At 41.5% G+C, this 21886-nt stretch overlaps 1 protein-coding gene across 1 annotated transcript in view; it reads right to left on the reverse strand.

Annotated features, from left to right (window-relative positions):
• Positions 1–1383: 1383 nt before the first annotated feature.
• The window catches only part of SLC29A3 (solute carrier family 29 member 3), a 30453-nt gene continuing 9950 nt past the window's right edge, over positions 1384–21886 (reverse strand). The window contains exons 3-6 of the mRNA XM_037904799.2: positions 13852–13934; positions 9880–10106; positions 7958–8120; positions 1384–5936 (exon numbers count right to left, since the gene is read on the reverse strand). Of these exons, the coding sequence (XP_037760727.1) occupies positions 5258–5936; positions 7958–8120; positions 9880–10106; positions 13852–13934 (1152 nt within the window). The 3' untranslated portion in view covers positions 1384–5257. The remainder of the gene's footprint in view (positions 5937–7957; positions 8121–9879; positions 10107–13851; positions 13935–21886) is intronic.

The raw sequence follows: 21886 nt of genomic DNA on the forward strand, positions 1-21886 counted from the left end.
CAACGCAGGGTCGATACCTGTTGCTCCAGACCTTGAACCTTCTCTTCCAGTATGGAGACCAGCTTGCACTTTGTACAGACAAAGTCGCACCTGTCCTGTGGAAGAAACACAAACATAGCACATCCAGTGCAGGTCACAACAGCTGAACACCCCCCATCCATATTACCTTCCTTCTACGAGCTTCCTCAGGAGTTGTAGTAATTATATATTATAATTACAATATAATTACACAATATTGTAATAATTATAATATTATAATTATAATATAATTATACAATAAATACAATATAATAATTATATATTGTTGGTGTAATACTTAACATGCTTGTAAGGCTAACAGTGCTTGTAGAACTTCTCTAGCTTAGAGATCCTTCTATAAAAAGTTGCTATGGAAGTATAAAGGCATTAAAATAAACATATAGTAAGGAGGATAAATTGAGAGTGGATACAGGAGAATCACGGTAAGAGAGTGCCAAGACTTTACAGAGGTCAGCAATCGCATTTCAAAAGCTCTCTCAGGACAAAACAATGACAATACTCGGGTTCAAATCAGAGTTCAATATACATTTGGGCTGTATGTGTATATAAAATCCTTGTTCTTGGCTTCTCATCCTCTGGTTCAGTAAAGATATCACCAAATGCATAAGTAGTACTGGGGGAAACCAATCACAAATGTGGCTGAAAATGCATTCCGTTGATCAGTCTTGGAAGTGGAAAGCTTGCTTAGACTCTGACTATGTCAAAGTAAAATTCATGTATTTCAGACTCCAGCATTTAGCCAGTACCAAATTAATTTTATTAGTAATGCTATGAGACAATTACGGTTCTGTTTCAAGAGGTAATAACTCATTTCCCTTTTTAACTGTGGACAGAATCAGAGTAAGTGCAAAATAGTCAGTTAATAAGCAATTCCTCTCAAGGATCATGTTCTCTCTTAATACTATATATCCTACTCACAATTAGGAAGATTTAAAAGAAGGAACATGGAGCAGGTGGCTTCATATTTTAAAAACCCATTGAGAACACTTTTAGACACCAATAGCAAGTATATCAGAGAACTGCAAAGCAACCCTTGAGCTGAAGTCCTTTCAGTCTTAAGCATCTGAAATAAATTTTAGCATTAGGAAGAGCGCCTTGTTACTGTCACAGAGTCACCGCGCCGATACTCTGGAACTGCTCTGTAAGAGCCAGTCAGGACTCTGGCAAAGCATGCCACTGTTGTCAGGGCAAGAAGCCTACATGGCTTCAGCCTTCCTGTGTCTGAAATTCAGAACATTCAACATCCATGTGCTCCCTGCAGCGAGTCCACCTGAATGGGGATCCTGGGGAAATCAAAAGGCCCTGCACCCCAACTCTGCAGTCAGCCATGACTCTCAGCCAGCATTGTAAAACAGAAGGTTTATTAGTTGACAGGTACACAGCATAGAACAGAACTTGTTAGCACAGAAATCAGTGAGTTTTAGCCAAGTCTATCTTGGGGGAACCCCAGGCCAGACGGCTTGGACTCCCCCTCTTCCAGTCCCCCACAGCAGACTGCCCTGGACCGTGCCTTTCGACACGCCTGTTGCTCCTCCTCCGCTCTTTGTCCTGCTTCCTGGGCAAAATGTCACCTGGTTGCATCCCCCTCCTGGTTCTCAGGTTATGAGAGGCATCGGCCATCTGCCCCGAGGGCCTCCGCAAAAGCCACACCCCCAATTCCAATCACCTAGGCACTGGTGCAGTACACAGGGAAACTGAGGTACACACAGTATTAGTACAGGACAGTAAGACTCACATGCAACATAACAACGTAAAAAAACCCACTTTGTCACAGTTACATTCAGCCCCGCCCAGAGCTGTCAACAGGCAATATTTTACTTATGGCTCTAAATCTGCAGACACAAGAGATTGTATTTAGGCATCTACATGATTTGCAGTTGCAATCAGCTAATTAGAAATTCTAATGCCATTGTTCGTGTCTGTACAATTGACTGCAGGTATAAAACTGGATGGCGGGTTTAAATCTCTTTTTAAAAATATCTAACCCCGATATATATACATATATATTCCAACACAGTTTTATTCCAGGCTCCGGTTTTTCCTGCAAAGAGAATGAAAATTATCCGATATTGCACGGGGCTTATGTGAAATAGGCAAAAATTTTAGTGGGAAATAGTTAAGACCACAAATGTCACCTTTATGCCTTTATCTGTTAAAGGGAATTTGAGTTCAGCTCTCCCGAGATGAGAGACTAGTGCAGTACCCTCCTACACCACACAAAGGCTCCTAAATCTTCACAACATTGCAGAGGTGACAGGCACCAGTACGAATCAAGTCCTATTTTGGTTTAAAACAATATTACACACACACACCCACGCCTTGGGCTTCTGCAGAATGGTTGTCAGTGGTAGAGGTGCATTTAAACCATACCACCTAGTCATTTAGCTACCCTTTGGAATTTAACATGTAGCAGCGTTGGCCAGGCTGTACTATATTTCCACGCAACGAAGGCCAAAGGATTAGTTCCTCGTGAAATGACAGTATTCATTTCAATTTTTTAAAGCCTATGCCATGCAAAGTCACATGCTGTAAAGCTTCTCCTTCTGCATCACATGCCCTGTGAATTTTCCCCTCATGTCTGGATTTTATGTTTTAAAATTACCTATAAAGCTGAACTGTATGTGTGTTACCAATGATCCCAGACTAAATACTGAAAAAACACTTAGTTCAGTCTCAATAACTGCTGTCAGTCATGGTAGGTTATATGCTAGCCATGTATTATTCTCTATATAAAGTAATGAAAGCCAGCAGTAGGTAGACACTTTGTGAAACTCTCAGCTATCAAAACTGAACTTCAATTTTTAAAACCTTATCTACTGTTATTGCCCACACAGACCACAAAAAAGGAAGAGACTCCAGAACACAGGGCACTGGCTTCAGCAACTAGGCCAGATTACTTTCCAATTAATATTCTGTCCAGTGTTAAATAGTAAAAAACTAAAATATATCTTTCAAGTTTTAATTCCTAACTATTCATACCAAATCCTGAAAGCCTTTAAATAATCATCACAGAAGGCACTGCATTGGCAGCAGCATGGCATCTGGCCACGCCATCCTGACAAAACCTTTTGACTTACTGGCACTAACTCTAGGCAAGTTCTAACTCCCAAGACTATTCATCCCATAGCATCTCCGCCATGAGTACTAGTTGTGGTGGCATTTTTTTGGCACATGAACGCCGGCACATCAGGAACTCAAAGGACAGACTGAAATCTAAAGAAGTTACCAGCTAAGGGTGAGTTACCAGCAAAAGGTTCGATATTCCTCTTTCAATTCTTTGGGACAACAAATCCCGACGGAAACATTTTCCCATAGTTATTTTCCCCAGAGGCACTCAATTGTAATGACAAATTATAAAATTAGGCTGCCAGTTAATCTCCTTTTACAGCATTTATCCATCCAATTTTAGAGTAAAAATATAATCAGAACCATATTTAGTTTAGTTTGTGCTTCATCTAAATTTCATATATACATTTAAAAAGCCATCCCCTTTGGAGACAATCTTTTTGCTTTATAACATCTCCTCATTCTGATAACAGTATAGGCCAAATTTATCTAATGCCAGATCACCAGTGTAATCTTTCCCTTCCCTCACAGCCAGTCCCCTTGAATTAACCGGGGTCTCAATGTTTTTCATACACTGAATTTAGTAAACATCATAAAGTGCTCCCGCTAATAAATCTTTTTTTAATAAAATTTCCTCCTCTCAACACACACTGTAGAACTTTTAAAATAGCAGCAAAATTTATCATCACTAGATCCTTTTCAGTTTAAGATTTAATTGGGCCACCTATTGGTAGGTTTGAGAAAAGACATTAGTGCCCATTCACTTTAATTTGTGAAAGTTGCCACAACATGACCCATTTCAAAGATTGAGATAAAAACAGCAGCACAGGAAGTTTAAAAACAACAACAACAACAACAACAAAGCCGCTAATCATTCTACTATGCTAGTCAGAGTAAAGGGATGTCGTCAAGTCTAGTGCAGCACGAAGTATTACCCCACTCTCCAATAGTATCAGCCGTTAAGAGCGAGGAGATCTAGAGGACATCCCCCTGCCAATGTTTTGCCCAGTCTAATTTGGAATGACGCAGGCAGCGGTGCTTCCACTCCATCCCTAAGGAAACTATTCCAGTCTGACAGATCTCATTGTTAGGAAGTTATGCCCAATATTCAGGGTTTTTCCTGGTCTTAGAATAAAGTGGATAAAATCTAAGTATTGTACTTTTCTGTGGTTTTTCCCCCAAGAATAACCCTTCACTGCTCCGTTCCATATCATACACATACAAACAACATTACAAGGGATACACTTACCCAAGGTCAGCTCTAATAAGCAATCCTAAATAACAAAGCAGTGTTTATGTACATCATACGAGGGAAGTATTCCACAGGGAAACAGATTTCAGTTTCAAGGTCCCACAGCATTAATTCAGTAATAAAACAATTATAAATCCTTCAAGAGTGTCCTTTTAAATTGTCCAGCAGAAAATAGTGGGGCTTACTGAAGCATCTGAAAATGTTAGGTTCGGCAGATCTAAGAAAGAAAACATAATTGTGGGTGGAAGGAAAAGAGCGACATTTGGTGCACATCCACCTGACCTAATGAGTTGTTCCTGGAGATGAAGCTTTCACAGCATCAAAACTGTCATTCTGGACGAACCCCCTTTGGCACGGCCTGTGGGAACTTCCCCACAAACCACATGGGGGGGAGGGGCATTTGTTTATTTGTTCTTTTTTTAACAAAACTCATTATTAGTTCACCTCTGGAGTTAGCAGTAACTTGAACCAGTTTAGCCAGCCTTCATGCTTGGGAAGCCAGCAAATAGTTAATATAAGACCAAAATGATAACAGACATGGTGACAACAATGAACAGGGTAAATATCAAGCTCCTTTTTGAGCCTAGAGAATCTCTGCAGATGCTTTGTTTCTCCCCATACTAGCTAGGCACCCCTTTTATGAGCTTCTTAATGAGGGATGCATTTCACCTGACTTTCAGGTTCAGCAAGTAACTCCGCTGCTTTCCCTCAACTTTCCTGCCCACCTGCTTTTCAGGAGCTCGATTTCCAAGCCCCACTAGACCTGATCAGGATCACAGGTTCAGGAATGTAACTTCATAGATTTCCTAGCGAAAGGAGCTGGTTCTTCAACCAACTGCTGGTGGCCTCAACCTAGTGCTGCCCAAGCTGATGGTAACACCTCACCCTTCCACCTCTCTTCTATATTAGATGGACCAAAAGAATTGAGCAGGCAGATCCCAGCGCCAACCCTAATGTCAGGTAAAATGTCATCACCACCCCTGTTGCCTCTGCCAACTCTTTTGGCAAGATCTTGGGGCCATAGATGATAGCTAAGGTACCCAGGTAACCATTGCTGAGTCCTAAGAGTGCAATGAAGACAGCTGGGTAGACATCTTTGTTGAAGACTACCATTTTGATATGACTCCGAGGCTGATAGTTACATAACATGAATAGAGGTAGTGACAAAGTCCTCAGGACGACCAGAGCAGGGAGCAGTTTGCTCTTTGGGCCAGGGGCCTGGATCCAGGCAGTGATTTGCCGTCCACACCAGTCAGCAAAATTGTACAAAAGGAAACTGGTGAGGGGGATGAAGTACTTATTGCTCCATAAACTCCCCGAGTCCTTGTTGACAGACTCTATGCTGGAGGAGATGGAAGGAAATATGATGATAGAGATGAAAAAGACATAGAAGACACAGAAGCCCAGGACAGCGGTCTTCTTCAGGATAGGACGTAAGGGTGGGATGTTTTGTTCACTGGTCCCTTTGGCTGGAAATGAGCTGTTGGTGATGCCTTGTGACTCATCCACTTCCTCTAAATAACTGCTAGGCAACACACCAGCTGGGTGTGTGCTACCCTTGTGGCTTCTCATGTAGTACCTGAAAGAAGAGAAGAAGGAAAACTATCAACAACCCAGTGAAATCAACATGAACAGCTGCAGTGAGAACAGAAGTCGGCTGCGCAGGAAAATTCGTTGGCACCCAACAAATAAAGAATTCGGTATTTAGATTATATAGCTTGTACTGCCCACCTCATCAGAAACGGATCCCCTCCCCAGCCCAGAATCCAGAGAGAATATTGATGTCCGCAAACTCCCTGAAACCCTGTCAACAGGGAAACAGAGGACAGAAATTCAGCACAAGCTGTGGCAATCCCCACAGTTTCTGTTAGTGGATTCTACTGTAATAAAGGGCTACACACAGAGACTACTTCAATGCCCTCAGGATTTAATAGACACATAAGATCACATTCCTCTTCCTTGCCAAGATCCCACTCCCTACAAAATATGGGCCCATGTCAATCATATTATGGGGGCGTGTACAAAACACTTCAGTTTCCTGTGCTCTTCATTGCAAAATAAAAGAGGGCTGTGAACAAAACAAAAACATTATCTCCAGCTCCCACATGAACCTACCTACATCACCACAAATGCACTCTAACTACTGCTTCCTATAGGATTTACTCAAATCCCATGGACTTTCCAACTCCCTTCTCCCAACCTGAATGTGTTCTAATTAAACAAGAAATGCCTCTGATGCACAGAGATGCCCAGCTATTCACAGGAGGGCTCTACAGACATCTCCAAACCGATCAGGCTTGGAGAATCCAGATGTTTAGGAGTCCAAAATACTGGTATGAACCACTGGGACCTGTTTTTTCCCTATACCCCCCCCCCCGCCCCCGTCCCGTTCCTCAGACGTTCTTGTTAAACCCTGGATTTGTGCTGGAAATGGCCCACCTTGATTATCATACACATTGTAAGGAGAGTGATCACTTTAGATAAGCTATTACCAGCAGGAGAGTGGGGTGGGGGGAGAGAAAACCTTTTGATGTGATAAGCACCCATTTTTTCATGATCTGTGTGTATAAAAACATCCTCACTGCATCTTCCACTTTTATGCATCCGATGAAGTGAGCTGTAGCTCACGAAAGCTTATGCTCAAATAAATTGGTTAGTCTCTAAGGTGCCACAAGTACTCCTTTTCTTTTTGCGAATACAGACTAACACGGCTGCTACTCTGAAACCTGGGACCTGTTTGGTTGTTATCTGTATGTTTCAGGGGTTAATCTGAATAACAGTTAGTTTAACTTCTGATTAAGCAATTCTAGAGCTGCTTATGTCCCCACTCTTCCCCACAGAGTTAGCTTTTCAGAAACTCAAGACAAGCTGCAAATCCCACAGTTTCTGTCTGTGGTTTCTGTCAAATCAGGAAGATCAGATGAAAGAGACCCAGCAAAGGAACTGAACACAAGCAGCAGGACAGCAAAGCACAGGGTGTGTTGCATGGCCCTCCAAGCAGGGTAGGAGGAGAGAAGGGGGATTCTTGCAACAATCAGACAAGCATGGGAGCAAACAACATAAACGGCAAGACTGCCAAATGGCAGGAGACAGGAGAAACGGGCATCACATAAGACTATGATTTTCCTGACCCTTTACGCTTCACAATGAAAGAGAAAGTAGGTCCCCAGCTACCCCTTTTCATTGCTGCTCTTACTGCTGGCTTTTAACACCTCAACATACTACAGTCATGTACTTTGTAGCTCTTATTAGGCAGAAAAATATCTCTCTACCTGCACCTGAGGCATATTTACCACATCCAAAGTCTGTATCAGGTGAACCCTGCTTAGGGTATTTGCACAGTCCAGTGGTTCTCAAACTTTTGTACTGGTGACCCCTTTCACACAGCAAGCCTCTGAGTGCGACCCCCCCTTATAAATTAAAAACACTTTTAAATATATTTAACACCATTATAAATGCTGGAGGCAAAGCAAGGTTGGGGTGGAGGTTGACAGCTCACAACCCTGCCATGTAATAACCTTGTGACCCCCTGATGGGTCCCGACCTCCAGTTTGAGAACCCCTGGCATAGTCAATGGCCTGCTGGCTTGACAGGCTTTACCTGGAGTATTCCAACTTGGGAAGAATCAGGTATACCACAATGCAGACAATGATGAAGACATCTGCTGTCAGGAAGTAGGCCAGGGCGCTGTCTGTAACATCAGCTGCTGCTGCCAGGTCCACCACCGATGCCACAGCACTGACTGTGCCCCCCATGGCCTGACCTACATGGAGGGAGAAAAAGCAAGACTTCAGTGTCAAAGCAGCATGTAATAATGCCCAGTTTATACTGGATCAGCCAGGCCCAGACACTTGGGCAGCTTCAAAGCCGAAATAGAGGGCAGGAATTAAAGAGGTGAGGGTAAGAGGTTTGCATCTAGGAATTTCAGAAACCATTTTTAACTGAATGTATAGGCAAACTTCAGTGCTCTTGGAACAGAGCCACTGATAGCATTGGGCAGAGCCAGACACAGAGCTGGAAAGTGCTGTGCAAGTGCTCACACACAGCTTAGTCAACGCACTTCAATCCTAACCTATGAACATGGCTTGAATTCCAGCTCCAGGTCTCTCGACACAAGGCAGCCAATCGCTGCAAGTTCTGTGGTAGTTTTGGGATGTGGAAAAAACCAAATATTTGACTAGCTGGAAACCTCTAAACGCATCTCGTCTGACCCAAGCCTCATGTAGTCTAGGGCTCCAGAGGTGAAAAGCCAGTGCATTAACACTTTGGATCATCTAGTTACCCCAGATACAAGGCTTCAAAGCCAGCAGCCTTGAAAGGGAAAGCCCATCTGCATGTTTCGTATTGCCTATACTTCTATGTTGGTCTACAAATCAGTTATTTATTGGATCACAACCCCTGGTGTGTACTAGTTGTGTAGTGAAATGGGAGCCACACTTTCCATCCATCCTTCTCCGCCCTCCAGCAAGGGTATACAAATACATCACGCTGTGGGGGCCAGGTGGGTCTGGCGTGCTGGGCTTTAATGAGGATTTCCTATGCCTAGTTTCAGAGGACAGTGTTAGTTACCAGATCAGAAACCCAAACTTGGTTTTCTAAAATTGGAAGTTTGATAGTCTCTCTCTTTTACCTCCCAAAATGCAAATCAAGTTGCTAATACCACATACACATTTTTTACAACAGGAACAGCCACATCTGAGAGAAGCTGATTTCCCTCAATGAGAAAAAAAAAAAAATCATTAAAACATTCCTGCATTGGCCCAAGGAAGTATTTCTGAAGTCACTGTCTTGATTTCTTCCCCTCATCTCTCTCTTAACATGCTAAATGCACTGCAGGGTAGGTATCAACAACATCCAAACCTCCAGGGACCTCATCACTCATAACTCTCAGCATGTCCCTAGTCAGTTATGGAAATGAGCATAAACGTGGAATATAAAAAGAGAGACAATGCAAAGTTTAATATTTCCTGAGATATAAACAAATGTGGAACTAAGGAATGTTCTTCCCCCTATAGAAAAATCAAGTCTGTGGTCCTTTGTCTCACATTGCTTTAGGGGAAATTCACCCACAGGATATGGATACAAAGATCTGGTATTCTCCTGGTCTCTTTTGAGAGAACAAATGCTGTTTTATACAGTGAAGTATGGCAGTCTACAAAACATTTACAGAAGTTAGAGAGTCAGCTCACATGACTGGCTGTTTTTCTTCCTTGGCAACTTCCCTTTATCTCAGTCTACAGATTTTTTTTTTTTTTAAAATAAAGGAAAGGTCACGTTACTTCAGTCAACATGCAGACCTCATTATCACATGTCTAAATGCAAGATGCAGCAAAACCTCCACCAAGATGGAGCATGTGCTACAGAAGCAAAAGCATGGGTCACAAAACTAAAATCCATGAGTCTAAGGAGTTTCTAAGTTCTCTCTCAGTCTGTTTCTCAGCAAGTGGGTAGTTTTCCATTGAAAAAGTTAATCATTTACTTACTGCCACCAATTCCATTTTGAATATCAGAGAGAGATTAACCTGAAATCAAAGCCTGCGAATTCTTCATGGGGAAACAGCCTGTCAGGCCAAAGATGCTGCTGGAGAGGATGGTCGAGGCGCTGCTGACTATGACTACGCAAACTATGGTTACGACAAAAAAACACTGTGTCCATGTGGATGTGTCCATTTTCACCAGCACAGTGATCACCACGAAGACAGCCAGCATGACAGCCAAGGAGGACAGAATGCGGATGCTGGCAGATACCCTAGAGAAGAAATGCAATGGTTTGGGGTTTTTTTTAAATGAGACCCTCCCCCCCCCCCCCCCCACACACACACACATTTTATCTATTTTAGTGACAAAATCTATTATTATTCATTACTTCTATTACAGTAGTGCCTAGATGCTCCAGCTGAGATCAGGGTCCCATTGTACTACGTGCTGTATACACACATAGTAAGAGACAGTCCCTGAGGAGCTCACAATCTAAACAGACAGACTAGGGGGAAGGGGAGGGGAAACAGAGCTGGGGGAGGTGAAGTGATTTGCCCCAAGTTAACAAACTGGCAGAAGAACCCAGGTCTTTTGGCTCCCAGTATAGTGCCCTATGCACTAGACCAGTGGTTCTTAACCTTTACTGCAACCTGCACCCCTTTGGTTCTCAAAATCTGTTCTCGCACCCCTTATCAAAAATCGTTGAAGTAGGTCAGTTCTTTAAACCTAGATATATTTTTTGTTTGCATATTACAGTAATAGTTAAAAATGTATAATGTTAATAAATACATAGGTCTGATGAAACAAAGTAGTTGTACTTATGTGCCTGTGCTTAATTTGTGTTTTCGATGATTTACCTTCTAAAAAAATCTGGCATGTCTCGCACCCCCAAAAAGGGCATCTTGCACCCCCAGGGGGTGCATGGACCCCAGGTTAAGAACCACTGGACTAGACCATACAGCCTCTGCCTCTCCTTACATGTGACTCATCTTTAAATGCCTACAGGCTGGCACGATCTACTCTATTCTACATATTTCATTTTTGAAAACCCTAGTCACAAAAAGTTTCCAGACAAATACAATAATGGCTATCATTTTGTAACTTTGTATTTCTGTACCCTTTTCCACCCAAGAGTTTCAATGTACTTTACAAACTAAGTAATTTGCACAACCCAACCTCAGGACCTTTGCTTTAAAGGTAGCTAAGAAGTGCCATGTGCTAGTAATACTGACCGCTGTCAAAATGCAGCGTGGAAGTGTGTAGCTGCCACCCTGTCCCACTTTTTAGAGCACACACTCAAGATGCCATACCACAACATGGGAACTTGGGGACTGACAATGGAGTTGCTTTGGAAGCACAAACGGCAGCCTAGAAATGCATATTCTGGCTAAGGCAGGCTGCTGATGTGTCAGCCAGCTGGGAGATAATACAAGAGCACAAAGGAAGCCAGGTGGCTAGAGAAATGAAGCCAGTGTAGAAGTTGCTATGAACTAATTCCTCTGGGGCGGGAAGGACCAAGAAAAAGGGGGGAAATAAAAAGTAATTATTTTAAAGCGTTTTGATATCAAATTGATGACTTCCACATCTTCCATCAGTGCTTATTCAACTCAATAAGTCTATAAATCCGACCAACCTGTAAATATCTATTTCTAGCAGAAACAGGAGATATTCCCCTTGGAAGAGCAACTGGCGGCAGCAACAAAGTCTGCTTGGGGAATACTGCAGGCTGGGTGAAAGCAATCACATGCTTGTCACTACAAGGTAGTTAGTTGCTTGAACAGGAAGGTTACTTATTACAGACACACAAGACTTTATCAGCTCACCTTCAGGGCAGAGAAGGGATAAAGGAAAAAGGAAGAAAAAGGAAAGCTAAGCTAGCAATCAAGATCTAGAGATGAAGTGTTGAAATATATTCCCTTCATCCTCAGATCCAAGGTCTCCTGTACTAAACCTTATTCTTCTAGGCAGGTCTCCCAGGGATCACAATATGGTGCATCATGCCACATAGTTACCCAAACTACAAATACTGTCGTCTGACTAGCCCATTTTTAGGAGGAGGAAGGACTACTGACAAATATGCCTTGTGTGCATGGAACACCTTTTTGAAAAGCAATTAAAAACCCCAAAAATGATATCTGGTCAAACAGGAGCACTGATATGAATACAAGTGTATTCGCGCACCCACAAGGAGTCAGCACTACCTGGTTTTGTTGTTCTCTCCCAAATGATGTACAAGAAAAACTTTCATGATCTCATGTGTGTTGGTATCCACAGACAGTGCCACTACTTTAAAACAGCGATAATGGTTAGCTCTCAAAGATGCTGTTCTAGCCAGACATGCTGCATAATATTTGAACCACAGGGAACCGATTTGCTCAGAATTCTTCATAATGTTAATCTGCCTCATGAGTATTTATGATGTTGAAAATTTAACATAATAAAACACTTATTGATTATAGATGCACCAGTCAGAAGAATCTGTGATATGCAGGAGATAGATGCTACATTTAAATGTAATGCATTAAATACATAATAGTTTAGTGAAATGGATACATTAGCAGTCTGGAGGATATGCAAGAAAAACAAGAGCTATTTTATGAAGTTCTCCTTTGCTTTCTTTCCCTTTCCCCTGTTTGCATACAACGTGCAAAAATAGATAACAACTGAGCACTTATTTTAGGAATTTATCACTTGGCTAATAATTACTATGGTATTAATGGTGAACATTAAAGTACCTGCTCAATATGAAGTATATACTGTACACACACACACACTCACCTCCTGCCATTGTGCACTGAAATGGCTCATCTTCAGACTAATTTCCATTCTTTCTTCAGTATTAGAACTTGCAGAACAAGGCAGATAAAAGGGACTGGCACACAAGCAAATACCGCAGGTACAGAAAATAGAGCTATCGGTGCCAGTCAACAGGGAGTCAAGGCAAGTACAGTGCTATAGTTCCCGCTAAAAGATTTTCTCCTTGTGGGTGGGGAAACCTTCCCCCTGTGTCTCAGCTTCTCTTGGCAGGGGGTAACCTGGTCAATGCAGCAGGGAGAGGTACCCAGAGGCAGGTCTGAATGCAGCACAGAAGTGGGGGTGGCAATCCCACAACCCCCCTACAACTGTTTTGCAACCTTCCCATAACTCCTTTTTGGTCAGGACCCCCGTGGTTACAACACTGTGACATTTTGGCTGTAAACATCTGCAAATGTGAAATTGACTAATTTTCAAATCCTATGGCCATGAAATTGACCAGAATAGACCATGAATTTGGTAGGGCCCTAGTTATAAACTATGGTAGCATTCAGAACACAGATTTAGTAAAAACTAAGAGCGTGAAAGAACAAGGGTTCTGACTCAGGCCATGTGGCGGTAAGAAGGACTGGAGAGGCATCGACCACACAGCCTAGTATACCCTCGGGTGCGAGCACAAGGGGATGCACGACACATGTGCGGGCCAATGGGCACTGCTAAGAAAACCACCTGGCTCCGGTGCATGGCCTGCGTGCGCACCCCACATTTGGAATACATATAGGGACCATCATTCGAAGAAGAATCACTGATTCCAGGGACCTGTACTACGTTATAAACTACAGTAGCATTCAGAACACAGATTTCACAGGGAAATGTACCAAGAAACTTAATACTGTATTTGACCTTTTTCTACAGTGGGCTGTTACTTCTCTGAAAAACTATCATCACACAAGAGAACATATACATGAGTTTGTGCACAGAAATGTATTTGTGCCTGGTCTAATACCTAAGAGGTGTCTCGAGTGGGCTTTGCTGTGGAGACAGAATAGCAAAGTGAGTCTCTCTCATAAGCAGTTTTAGCTAACATTTTTTTCTGGTTAAATGTAGTTCCCCATTAGATGTTTCAGCTTGACTTCAAATCCACTGCTGTGCTAGCACTAAAGAGTAGAGAAAAGTGGAGTGATTGGACTGCAGAGGGAGCAGGCAAGCCTGGAAATGGTGGTGCTTAATGCAACCTAGACTGGAGATGTAACTGCACTTACCTGTTGACTAGCACAAAGTTTCCAATCAGGCAGAGCACCGAAGGCACAGTTGAGGCAATGGAAATGTAACTTTCAAAATAGTCCTGCAAAAAGCAACAAAGGCATTTAAAACCAAAATCAGAAACAAATCTAGCTACGCACTACCTCAGAAACCTCCTATACAAGCAGCAGTGAGCAAATCAAGAACACCAAGATAAAGCTCTCAGCTGCCATACCATCATAATGTGGGCCTACAGACTGAGCTGCAATTTACCAAACTTATTTCTAATGCACTTGTCTTAATCTTCCAGCTAGTTACTGTGTTGGGTACCATAAATAGTATGAGCTACTAAAATAATTACTGCATTAGTATCTGTCCAGGTTGATTCCCCACTCTGGCACTTCGAGTGCAGAAAGTGGGGGCCCGCAAGGATTCAAAAGAGTAGTTATGGCCACTCCAGGCTTGTATTAAACTCCCAAGGTTACAGCTTCTCTCTGACCTTGGATGGGTTGATGATGCCACCACCCAAATGCAAACCCCTTGGAACCCATGAAGGAGCACTTGGGAATTCCTTCCTCTGGGGTACCCTCAAGCCCTTTCACCCCCGCCTCGGGGAAGAGCTGAGAAAGAAAACAAAGGAAATTGGCTGTTGCCCCCAGCTAATTAAACAGCATATGCACAGACCTCTTAGGACTCCAAAAATCTAATCCTTTTCTTAAGAAAGGTACCTTTTATTAAAAGCAAAAAGAAAGAAAATACATCTGGAACTTAGGCTTTTGCTAGATTTTAAAAGAGCAATTCCAAAAATTAAGGACCCCAAATAGGTTTCTTGAGGGTTCAGCTTAAAGCTTACAAGCAAAAAAAGCATCTGGGGTTAGCACAGAGGAGTCCACTAGCCATAAGAAATAAACAGAAATAAACCTAATTGCATCTTTCTAAACATTCCTGATCTACTTAAATATTTGGGTTGTTAAAAGCAGGTCTAGATATGATCTGATAATTTTCATATCTGGCTTAAAGCTTCTCACAGCATAACTGCTCCCTGTTCCCATCTTTCCTTGAGAGCAGACAGACAGACAAAGGGAAGTTTTTTCCCAATTTTAAAAAGTTCTAGCCCTCCCATTGGCTCTTTTGGTCAGGTGCCCACTCCTCTCCTTTTACCTGTGGGCTTGTTAATCCTTTACAGATAAGGCAAGTAGAGAACAACCACCAAGAGGGATTCCATAGCCAACTGGCTGGCTGGGTGTCCACAAAAGGGAGCTATCCCCCCTCTCATTTATCACAGTATCCCTCTGGAATGTGTGTTGTATGATTTGTTCAACCCTGGCAGGGTAGGTGCATCTGGGGAAGTGAAACAACAGGTCAGGTCCCCCTAATCTAACAAGGGTTTAATCAAAGGCTGAAACAGAGCACAAGTGACTACACAGATTCATATTCTTTAAGACAGAGTGGCAGATTCCAGAATGGCTCAACTGATCACTGACCTCTAGTATATTAACCAGGCTAGACTCTGCATTCCAAGCCCTGGTGGGCCAAGCAATGGCTGTTGTATTCCTCCATCCCAACTTTGTCACTATATACTGCCCAAGAAAGTTCACTCAGAACATAGATGTCCTCTCTATTACTTACAATATGGCATGACATTTAACCACCAAATACACTTCTCTCTCCATCATAGCACGTGCTCCAAAGCATTTTATAAATTAGATGGTGAATGCAGATTGGAAACTTTCATTTCCCTGGTCTCATGACTCAAGAGCAAGGGGACATTTAATGAAACTGAAAGATGGCAAATTCAAAACTGAAAAAATAAAATACTTGTTTATATAACATACATACACAGTGAAGCTGTGGAACTCATTGCCACCCAATGCTACTGAGGCCAAGAGTTTAGTAGGAGTCAGAAAAAAATTAGATATTTATGTGACTAACAATAATATCCAGCATAAAAACAAACAAAAGTTGTGGAAGAGCTATAACACCCCAAGCTTCAGGGCGTAAGCCAACCTCTAACTAGAGGGGGTTAGGAGGAAACTAAAGGTTTTCCTGGGCAATTAATCCCATATCTGCCTAGTACACAGTTTCCTATACTCTCTCCCCTGCAGCAGGAACAGGACACTGGATTAGATGGACCACTGGTCTGATCCAGTATGGGAATTCCCAAATGTTCCTGCACTGCAAATGGAATGACTAATTGACTGAGCAGCCAGCAAGGGCATCTCATTAAGAGGTCTTAGTGATTTAGAGCACCTCTGTATTTGTGTGGAAAGCCTGTGTGTATGCAGACAATCAGGCAGTGATTTGTCAGATCCTCCAATCCCATGGCCAGGAACATAAATGGGACTGACGAGGACAGGGTGGATTGCTTTAAACGGAAGTGCTTTAAATCACTAATTTTAATAATGTTTAAAATCACCAAGCAAGAAACCTGGATTTAAAAAAATTGATTTTAATCATACTTTGCACTGGTACTTTTAGTTATTTTCCTATAGCTTACTTCTCATTAGTTGGGAACCATTAAAATGTGTTGATTTGCAAATAAATATAGGCTTTATACTACACGTGGTGGCTCTTTTTGCTAAACAGGACCATATACTATAGCTATACAAATATTTACTTTAAAAATATAGAGCTTAACACACATTTATTCAGATTCTTCATTTTTATCATGTTAGAAAATGGTGAATGATGCACTTCTTAGTGACTAGGTGACTACTTTTTTACTATGATTTGTCACAATCTCCATTTGGATAGAAATTTAAATTCAATTAAACTGCACAAAAACAGTATTTTAATTTTTTTACTAGTTCAATAAAACTACCTTAAATGTGGTAGATACAGCAGAAAAAAAGTTTATCAAAAAATTTTCTAAAACATGTTGTGTATTTAAAACTAACTGATTTATTAAACAAAGAAAGTATTATCTGTAGTTAGCAAAGTGAAGTGATTGTTTCTGGTTACCATGTCCTCCAAGATTTTAAAATGAGCAGATCTCATCCTTTCACACCTAGTTTTTATTCATAGACTGGAAGAGGAAAACAAGCTTTCCTGCTTTTTCAACATCCAATTGGTTTCTTAACTTAAAAAGAATTGTTAGTCACTGAACTGAACTAGTTGAATATATTGAAATGAAGAAATTATTCTCTCTGCACTTATAGAAGAGGTTATTGCTGTCCAAAGCTGGTTTAGCACTTCAACAAACTCTGGTTCCAGGTGCTTAGCCAGTGACTTCCACTGTACAGGGAGATGTCAGCAAACCAGTAAAGTGCCTGAAACCACTATGGCTTATTGCTAAAAGCAGACGTGTCAGCAGGCCGTAAAGTGCCATGTAGCAAACTCAGCTTGACCAAGGAAGGAGAGGAAGGGGTTGCCACAGAAAGGGCCACTTGACCTTCCTGATAAGAATTATGTTGAAGTTGATGATACATGCATTTTAGAAGAGCAGGAGGTGCCCCAGGAATGTCTATTGGGGCCTCAAGGCTGCAAACTCTGGAAAAAGGGTTAATCAATAATAGAAGGAACCTCTTACTTGACCATTGAAACTGCTTGCTTAACAAGTTTTCTTTAAGGGACATGTCATTCTATTACTAATGTATAAATAAGGGGGAAATGTTAGAGGTAGTGGGACTCTTCGGGACTGGACTCTCCCTCTGGATGCATCTTGGGTTCCCCACCGGCAGACGCGCAGCTGCTGTGTCACTTGAGAGCCACACTCAGCTTCGGTAATTATCGAGGGTTGGGGGTGTTTTACTAACCTCTTGCGGATGTGTATAAATGCTCGAGACTAAGGAAAGTTTAACTTTAAGTGAAAGCACTCTTGTGTTGTCCGGTTTGTGCCAGCCATCTGTTGGTTGGATGGCCGTGTCTCCCCTGATTTATTTCCTGATACCACCTCGCACAGAGTAAAAGTTACCAGGAGCTTTGGGTTGAAAGAACCCCGGGTAACACCACCACTTCAGTGCTGTGATTTTCTTTAAAACTTGGTAGCAAATATAATACCGCTTAATATTATTTTTTGTTTTTAATATAAATTATTTTAATAGATCACAGGCTTAACTTAGGTTGTCATCACTTCAAATTTAATTTTAAATAATTAAAAAAAAAATCTGTATTTAATTTAAATTAAAAATGTGTATTTTTAATTTTTCTTTTAAATCACTGATTTTATCCAACCCTGGACAATAAGTACTTTCCTCCCACCCCAATTCCCCTCTAATACTACAAAACTATGGTATGGAGCAATTTACAGAGCTGTTATTATACGCTGGGCTGCCAGAGGTCACTTTGTGTTTCAGTCCAGCCTTGTCTATAGTCTAGTATATTTTCAGATCCATGAGAATTAGCAGCTATTAATCTGGGATTGTATTATTTGCCGGCGGGGGGACAGGGGCAAGGACAAGGTGGACAGGAAAGAAAATGAAGCTTTTAATTGGAGACCTTTGAACTTCCACTGCAAGAATTCTCAAGGCAGAATGAAGAGTATGTGGAAACAGACACAAGACCCCAATTAATTTCAACTTTCCATTCCTTCTCCCCCTTCTCCTAAGAGCAGTGGACGCCTTTTCTTGGGATTCCTTCATTTTTTAAAACCTTGGATGTTTAAGAAGTGTCTTCACCCAAAAACTAAAGTGTGTCACAGATGTACCCCTTTGGTTCTATCCCCAAAAGAATGCTGGTTGCCATCTATCAAAAGATTGTCTCTTTCAACAGCACTGCACCTATTCACACTGGCCTCCATGGAGAGCACACATACCCAGCTCAGAACTAATCTGACATTTATCTCAGCTACATATGTGGCCCCCATTACCATAGCACCTTACCATCTTTAATATATTTATCCCCACAACATCCCTGTGAGTAGGGAAGTGCTGTTAGCCCTATTTTATAGATGGAGAACTGAGACACAGAGAGACTAAGTGGGTATCCTTAGTCCTAGACTAACCACTGGACCTACCTTCCTTCCTGTCACAAACACTGATGCAAATGAGAAAATAAATAAGGAACACTGATGCGAATGAGGCTTGTTGTCTGGAGCACATGACTGGTAGTCACAATCTGTAGAGTTTCTAATCCTCTGATGTCTTTGGCCTTGGGCAAATCCTTTATCCACTTTGCCTCAGTTTTCCCACCTATCAAATGGGAATAATGACGCTTACTTGACTCACAGGTGTGTTGGAGGATTCGTTTATATGGAAGTACTACAGAAAAGCATTATTGTTAAATAACTAAACTGAAAGTTTGCAATGATCAATCAAACCTGTTTCTTCCCTCTCTATCCACAGTTATTTAGGCCCTGCAGAAGACATACCCTGTAACACAAAGCATCTGCAGCTAGAAAGAAGGCATGTAGAACACACCACACACACATGTACTCTATGTGAAAGGGCCAAAGACTCAGACTCAAATGTACCTTTACTATATTTGCTCATGCCCTAAGCCCTCATCTACATTACACAGAGGCATCCTGGGCTCTCGGCTCCCCACATGCCCCCTCTGAGGCCAGTGGAAGCGCTCTTGGTGAGGACACTCACCAACAACCAAAGGAAGGTAGTGTGAACATGAACCACTGCAGTAATTACTGTGGTGGCTGTAAGTCAACCTAATACAGGTTGACTTAAGTTTTTGGTACAGATATGCCCTGAGTAACTTGGCTGACATTTAGGTCAATATTTTCAAGTCTGACATACAGAGGTCATACCAGGCAACAATGTCAATGAGAAGAGACACAGAAAGCAATGACAACAATGAAGGCAATGATTTTTGTGCCAACATGACACATCAGTATTTATATTTTGAATTCATTTTATATGTTATTATGCTATTAAAATATTCATTACTTTCCCCTTTTTTAGGGCGCAGAATTGTTTTATTTTGACAGCTTTGCCATCTCTGTTAATAGACAGTCTTATGTGTAGGTCATCATACGGAGAAGTATATACAGGAAGTGGAAATGGTTATATAATTCTTTGTTACCTATGTACAGAGATGGTGTCATATGGTGGCCAAGAATTAGAAGGTACTTGGCATATTTTCCCTTTACCTGAAATGCGCCTTATTTCTGTGAGTTTGAACCATCGTCTTTTACTCAATTTATGTGCATGTTCATTTACTTTTTCCCATAAAGAGTTTTACTGTAAGCAGCAAAGAACCTAATAATCACTGCTTACGATTTCACACAGAGAGCAAGACACAAATACATGAATCTACTATAGCTGTAGTATGAATGAACAGACTCCGAACACAAAGCTGTGGGAAATGGGATGTGGTACAAGAGAGTACAATTACAAGAAAAATGTAAACTTGTTAAAATTTAGCCTTATTTGTGGATTTTTTTTAAAGGGATGCTGTCATCATAACGATCACTCTCATATTCAGTTTTGTGAAAACAAGCCTTTATTAAACTTTTGACCAGTAGAAATGTTTCCACATTTTAGAAAATCCAGTTAAAGTAGCTGGATTTCAACACTGTAGGGAAGCGCTCATCTGTTTTACACACACACACACACACACACACACACACACACACACACACGGTAACATTTTCAAAGTGCCTAAGTGACTTAGGATCTTAAGTGCCATTGACTTAGTGCTGTGGAGTAAAATTTTCAAAAGCATCTAAGGGCCAGATCGTGCTGTTCAAGGCCCTAAAAACCTGATAGTAAAAGAAATTTGATTGCTAGCATCCATGCCAAAAAAGTGCATAAAGCAGAGTACAAACACTACCAAGTACTGTGCACTGAATTCTTCAAATTCTTTCACTTTGAATAATCTAAGGGGTTATTAACATAAAATTGTTGACTGTGTTAATTTAAAACATAATATACTATAATAAACTATAGGTTTCAGAGTAGCAGCCATGTTAGTCTGTATTTGCAAAAAGGAGTACTTGTGGCACCTTAGAGACTAACAAATTTATTTGAGCAAAAGCTTTTGTGAGCTACAGCTCGCTTCATCGGATGCATCCGATGAAGTGAGCTGTAGCTCACAAAAGCTTTTGCTCAAATAAATTTGTTAGTCTTTAAGGTGCCACAAGTACTCCTTATAATAAACTATAGCATCACAGAAGTTAGAGAAGAAAAGATCTACAGCATTACATCATTACATGCTCCAAGGACGAGGATGGTACCTCACAGAACATTTGCTAGTACCCTGACCAGCCTCATGTTAAATATCTTCAGGGATGGATCTTCCATGACTTTCCATAGAAGACTATTTCCCAGACTATTAAATTTTGCTGTCGGGAAATTACCATCTTCTATGCCCCAGAATTCAGCCTAATATTTTCCTTTTCTAAATGTCATGATTGCTTCTACTCTTAAATAAGCCTTCCCCCAGCATTGGTGTTTATATTCTTCACACATCTGTAGACTTCTATTCTGTCCCTCCACCCCTGCCCAGCTTTCTAGTTTAGCTACACTGTATACATTTAGTTCTTATTGTTTCCTGGTTAGCTCCATATATATGTTTCTCTTCTCTGAGCTTCCCTCAGTTTATCTACATCAGAGCCCAATACAATATTCTAGTCATGGTGTCACCAGAATGGGGAGGGAGGGGAGGGCTGTCACCTCTCCATTCTATGACGCAATGACTACGTACGCAGCACAAAACAAGCTTTTTCCTCTTCAAAGCAAAATGTGAACGCCAAGCAGCCAGCTGGGCTGATTTCAATCACATTTATAAACGGGGGGGTGGGGTGGGGGAACTTTTCTCCAATCTCCTATATAGTACACATCAACCCAGAAGGAATTCAATCGCCAGCGCATTCTAAAATCTATGAGAACTGAGGTTTATAATGGAGAGGATGACCAATATTAATTACAGTATCTTCAAACACAATACTGTGATCTCTGCATATGCGTAATGTTATTCAAACAGCATACTGGCTACTTTAAAACAAAACAAAGTAGCAAATTAGTCACTAGCTTCAGCAGACTCTGCTCTGTACTGCCAAAATGCTTCTGCAAAGTAGTTTTTATTCAGCTACAGCCTAAACTCGGCAGCAGAGGCAGCTGGCTCCTGCTGAGCTAGAAAAGCAATTCAGGCCCAGGGTGGCAG

The sequence above is a fragment of the Chelonia mydas genome, chromosome 7 (genome assembly GCF_015237465.2).
Source record: "Chelonia mydas isolate rCheMyd1 chromosome 7, rCheMyd1.pri.v2, whole genome shotgun sequence".
Classification (NCBI taxonomy): domain Eukaryota; kingdom Metazoa; phylum Chordata; order Testudines; family Cheloniidae; genus Chelonia; species Chelonia mydas.